This window comes from Echinops telfairi, unplaced genomic scaffold (genome assembly GCF_000313985.2).
Source record: "Echinops telfairi isolate 266 unplaced genomic scaffold, ASM31398v2 ScPeMD7_6;HRSCAF=24_1, whole genome shotgun sequence".
Lineage (NCBI taxonomy): Eukaryota > Metazoa > Chordata > Mammalia > Afrosoricida > Tenrecidae > Echinops > Echinops telfairi.
The window spans coordinates 20,278,696-20,284,709 of NW_022103903.1; the positions used below are offsets into that span (position 1 = coordinate 20,278,696).

Sequence of the window (6,014 nt, forward strand, 5' to 3'; positions counted from 1 at the left end):
TGATCCCAGTGGGGGTTCCAGGAGAAGCTGGGCAGGGGCAGCTGCCACCTGCTTTAGAGAGCAGCAAGTCAGGAGATGACAGTCCTTCTCAGCAGCGACGTTGGACCTCACATGGCTCTCCACTCCCACCTTCTACCTGATGAACGGCTGCAGCAAAGTGGCAAAGGCTGGGCCGCCGGGCGCAAAGCCAAGTGTTTACTGTGTGGTTTTCATTTCGAGCGAACCCAGGTCTCCTTCTGAGACACAAGCTTTCCAGCAGAAAAAGAACACACGCACTGAGCAAGAGCTGCTTTCCACTTCGTCACTTATTAACCAGTAGAGCTTTTGCAGGCGGTACCAATGGCTGAGAAAACAGGAGGAATGCCGTGTGTCTGACCGTGAGGGACGTTCTAAGGGGCTCAAAGATGACCTCCTGCTGCTCGACAGCCCCTGAAGGGGATGGGGGCATGCATCTCGGAACCAAAGCCATGAAAAGAACGCACGCATTACCTGCTCGGTCCCAGTAAGGCAAGTCATAGGTGCCCTCAGTTTTCTTCTTTCTGGAAAAATACAGGGAAAGAAAAAAAAGTTTGCAAACAGAATGAGAGGGAATTCACAGTTGAGAAATCTCTGAAACGGCAGAATAAATAGCAGAGTTAATAAATCATCAAGAGTACACACTTCCACTGGGTAATTTACCCAGGTTGTTAGGCGATAACTCAGTGATGGAACGAAACACTGCCCCGTCCCCACATCTGGTGCTGTGCTTCAGCCCACAGCAGCAGCCACCATACCAGTGCATCCCACTGAGGGCCGTCTGCTTCACCAAGGTTCCGTCCTTTGCCAGAGACGGGTCTCTCCTGGCAACACGTCCAGTGTACATGAGACGAAATCTTGCCATCTTCACTTCTAAGGAGCATTCTGGCCATTCTTTCTCCCACCACAAATTTCTTCCATCTTGTGGTATCCATTGAATATATTGCATATTCGTTGCCCAAACCCTATGTGGCAGTTACATAAACTCCTGTCAACTTGAGTGAAGGGGTGGAGTCTAGCCTGTCAATCAGATCATAGCCAATGAGGCCTCTGTGTGGGCATGGCCTTCTCCAGAGGGTTCTGGGAACTCCTGTCTTCCTCACTGGAGACAGGACACACACACTCTCTCTCTCTCTGCTTCTTCTTTCTGCTGATGACCCGATGAAGCCACAGCTCTGGAGCTGGAGGAGCCATGTGGAGGCCCATGCCAGTGCTGAGATGCTTCCACTGACACTGGATCCACAAGAATTTCCACCCACCAGCCTGTGATCTTCCTGAATTCTGCATCACTGCATGTGCTGCGTGAGTCTGAAGAGGAATTTATGGACTGGTATTGGGCATATGGGCTAAAATCGGACTTATGGACTTGATCTGGAAAGGACTGGGATGTTTTCTCAATACACAATTGCTCCTTTATATAAAGCTCTTTCTTATACACAAGGCTCCTTGGATATGTTTCTCTAGTCCACCTGGACACCACAAATTTGAGAGCACCAGTTTTTTAAAAAACTTTTCATTGTGAACTGGGTGTACTTAGAGAGCAGAGCAGCAGTTTTACGTTTTGCAATTCAAACATTCTGCTTCATCGCCTTCACCATAATTCCCTCCACGTACGGTCACACATCCCCTGCGTTTCCTCGGCCCGTCTGCTTCCTCCTCACGTCACCCTTCTGAGCTTTGTCCTTGGAGTCCTAAGTGCTGGGGGGTTGGAAGCACTGACCTTGCAGTTTGCAGTCCAAGGCTTTACCCAAAGGCCCCACCAGAGCTCCTTCATGGTGGAGATGAGTAAAGCGTTCAGGCTCTTCATCTGTTGATGTACCATGACTCCAAATGAGAAGAAACTGGTGTGACCACCCAGGAATTACCCATGAGACGCCTCTAAGTCATCTGCCTCCCAAGTCCCTACTGCTGAAGTTCATTAACTCTGCACCCTTGATAAATATCAAACAACTCTCTCTTGAGAAAATAACTTGACCCACTGGAAAGGGGTGATGGAATGAAAAGAGACAGCCTGTGCCATCACGAGGTGTCGAAGGGATCAGGTATCAGGCATCATCAGAACAAAAAATCATATCATTGTGAATGAGGGGGGGTAGTGCGGAATGGAGACCCAAAGCCCATTAGTAGGCCACTGGACATTCCCTTACAGAAGGGTCTCGGGGAGGAGACAGCCAGTCAGGGTGTGATGTATCAATGATGAAACATACAACTTCCCTCTAGTTCCTAAATGCTTCCTCCTCCCCATTCTCCCACCTCCCACCCCACCCCTCCACTATCATGATCCGGATTCTACCTTGCAAGTCTGGCTAGACCAGAGGATGTACACTGGTACAGATAGGAACTGGAAACACAGGGAATCCAGGACAGATGATCCCTTCAGGATCAGTGGGGTGAATGGTGATACTGGGAGGGCAGAGAGAGGGTGGGTTGGAAAGGGGGAACCAATTACAAGGATCTACATATAACCTCCTCCCTGGGGGACGGACAACAGAAAAGTGGGTGCAGGGAGATGTCGGACAGTATAAGAGATGACAAAATAATAACTATTTATAAATTATCAAGGGTTCGTGAGTGAGGGGGTGGGGAGGGAGTGGAAAAAATAAGGAGCTGATACCAAGGGCCCAAGTACAAAAAAAATATTTTGAGAATGATAATGGCACCAAACGTACAAATGTACTTGACACAATGGATGGACGGATGTATTGTGATAAACTGCATGAGCCCCCAATAAACTGATTTTTTAAAAAAACCAATGTCCACTGATCTACCCTCTAAAACACTTTGGTTTTGATCTAGATTTTAATAGGTTTCTGTTTGTTTTTTTTGTTTCACGTATTGGGATTTATACATTGTACTTTGTCATGATGGGTAGCCCTCTGGAATCTTCGTCATTTGCTTTCCTATGATTTTGGTATATGAAATCCAGGCCTCCACTCTGCCAGTTAGTGATCTGAGGCTTAAACGAGTAAAAACATGCACAGCAAAATTTGAATCATGCCTAAAAATTAGCGATTCGATTTCACCCAAAATTGGCTTTACTGCACTTCCCTCTATGGGACTTCCCTAAGCATTTCCCCTTCTTTCTGCTGCTTGGGTCTTTGATCAGCTGCCAGGGCCCGTCTCAGCACCACGAATCTAGACAAGGCCCCCATGCACCCCCCATGGCATGTATTCCGTGGTGGGTACCACAACGCAGAGTGTTCTGTTTTGTATCCTGTAAGCTTTGAGGTTCAATTACAGATGCCCCAGCCCAAGAGACAGCACTCAACTGGCTCAAACTCACGACTAGCCTGTACCGGGAAACGAGAACAAGCAAGCTAACAAAAAGTCCCTTGGTCCTGTGACATCCTCACAATTGTGGGTGTTTGAGCCGATTGTTACAGCTGGGGTAGATGCTCGAATACTGGTTGAGAGGCTGAACAAATGAAGTCATCCTCTTTCTCCAGCACGCCTGGCTGTCCTCTGTAATCTGCATTCATGACACCCCCAGCCCCACTCATCCAAGTACATGGGACAGAACCTCAAATCAACCTGGATCTTCTGAAGAAAAGATTTTAGAGAACTCCCTGGCTCTTAGATCTTTGTCTCCTTCGTACAGAGCTCATCACACCATGTCACAGTTCTTTATCGGGAGTCCATCTAGCCTGTGAAAGGAAGAACACTTTGGTGACAGATAGGAAGTGTGTCTTCTTCTATCAGTCAAAAAAAGAAAGCCCTGTTAGGTGCCAAAAGTTGCCATGACTAAGTATCTGTACCTACCGGTACCGAGCAAACAACGGGGCACAATGAAGCACACCACGGTCGGTTCTCCAATGGCGTGAACTTGTTTTTGAGAGGAGTGAAGCAGAAAATGTATGTCACTTTCATTTCCGTGATTTCTTGAACGCTCCATCTCGGAAGAGGGAATGTTAGCTCACTGGCTGCATTCCGTTTCTATTCAGGGGCTCCTGAACATACCGTCGAGCAATTAGGAGAACGAGTTCTGCACCCACCTGTTTCTCCAGTGCCAAGCACACACTAAAAGGAGAATAAGCGTGGTGAGCACCATGACCAGCACAGGGACAAGAACGGCTGCCAGGGCTACATCTGAAATCATAGAGGGGAGGTGGGGAGGGGGGAAAAGGTCCATTAACACCAAAGGCAAAAATCATGAGGACAAACAAAAGACACCACCACTTCTCATCATTCACAGGATACAATGTTTTTTCTGTTAAATACATAATTCATAAGATGGGAGGTACATTTTCTGCACATGTGACAAAGGACGAAACAGAATATTCTGGAAGGCTCTATAAAATAAAAAATAAAAATCAGCAAAGTAGATGAAGCAACAATGTATCATATTAGAAAGCATAAATGGCCATTAAACTCACCAGCCTCACTAATAATCCACAAAAATACAAAGTAAAGCGAGGATAAGATATAGTTTTGCTTATTAAATGTTAAGAGTGACTACTTGTTGAGTGAATTGTCTAAATCTTCACCTAAGATGCGACAAAACGTTTCAGGGGATGATGGGTGCAGAGCCAATTAACCAAGGAAGCAAACAGCAGAGGCCAGAAAGGCACCGGGCCTGTTGCCAAGGATCCAAGAAATGGAAGCTGGAGAGAGGAGGGCAGACCTTCCCCCAGAGCCAGCATCCTGAATACAACCCATTGACTGCCTAAAGTGTCAGAAAATACATTTCTCTTTTGTAAAGCCAACAAAACTAAATGAAGGCAATGGGAACATTAATTGATACTAAATTTTGTTTGGCATTTTTGGGCAGTAAGTATAAAGACCTATTACTTGCCAATCCCATATCTAGGATTTATTCTTGGGAAAAAAATTAAGAAGACACACAAAACTGTATCTTTAAAGATGTTCTTAGCATAGCTAAGTAAATGAAAAACCATTAGAAATTCAAATGCCCAAAACGGAGAGGGCATAAGTAAACATTCACAAACCAAATAAAAACCTCACTGCAATCTTAGTGAACCAATACAGGGTTTCCAAAACAATAATCCTTTACAGGAGCAAAAAGCCTTATCTTGCCCCTGAGGAGTGGCCGCTGGGTTTGAACCTGCAGACTTGAGGTTAGAAGGCTAATGATTACCTGACAGGGCCACCAGGGCACAATCCAGCAATAGAAAATGACGTAGCAAATGGTAGCCAGACACTTACAGATCGGAGATGATTAACACAGGATTTTGAACTAGTTTGTCCTGGTGAGGATTCATCTTTCCACCCCAGACATACAGAGGCAGAGTCAAAGGCCAGGGCTAACTTTGTAAGGGTTTAAAACACAGAACCCACTGACAAAGACGTGCTTCCAACTCATGGCACTCTATAAAGCAGAGATGTTCTCTAAGATTTCTTGAGGTTATCTTTTTTTTTCTTTTTTAATCATTTAATCATTTTAATGGGGGCTTGCACAACTCCCATCACTACCCATCTATTGTGTCAAGTATATCCGTACATTTGTTGCCATCATCATTCTCAAAACATTTGCTTTCTACTTGAGCCCTTAGCATCAGCTTCTCATTCTTTTCCCCTCCCTCCCTGCTTCCCCATGGACCCTTGTTCATCTTACATCTTGTTTTAATCGTTTTATTAGGGGCTCATACAACTCATCACAATCCAAACACTCATCAATTGTGTAAAGCACATTTGTACATTCATTGCCCTCATCCTCAAAACATTTGCCCTCCACCTAAGCCCCTGGCATCAGCTCCTCATTTTCCCCTCCCTCCCCGCCTGCCCCTCTCTCATGAGCCCTTGATAATTTATAAATTAGTATTTTATCATATCTTGACCAGTCCGACGTCTCCTTTCACCCACTTTTCTGTTGTCCGTCCCCCAGGGAGGAGGTCACATGTAGATCCTTGTAACAGGTTCCACCTTTCCAACCCACCCTCCCTCTGTCTTGACAGTATAACCACCCACACCACCGGTCCCAAAGGGATCATCCGCCCTGGATTCCCTGCACTTCCAGTTCCTATCTGTACCAGTGTACATCC

At 45.9% G+C, this 6,014-nt stretch overlaps 1 protein-coding gene across 1 annotated transcript in view; it reads right to left on the reverse strand.

Moving 5' to 3' along the window:
• The window catches only part of DCBLD2 (discoidin, CUB and LCCL domain containing 2), a gene marked incomplete at its 5' end in the record, with an annotated part of 94,041 nt that overhangs the window by 5,963 nt on the left and 82,064 nt on the right, over positions 1-6,014 (reverse strand). Inside the window, 2 exons of the mRNA XM_004716754.2 lie at positions 490-539; positions 4,008-4,101. Of these exons, the coding sequence (XP_004716811.2) occupies positions 490-539; positions 4,008-4,101 (144 nt within the window). The remainder of the gene's footprint in view (positions 1-489; positions 540-4,007; positions 4,102-6,014) is intronic.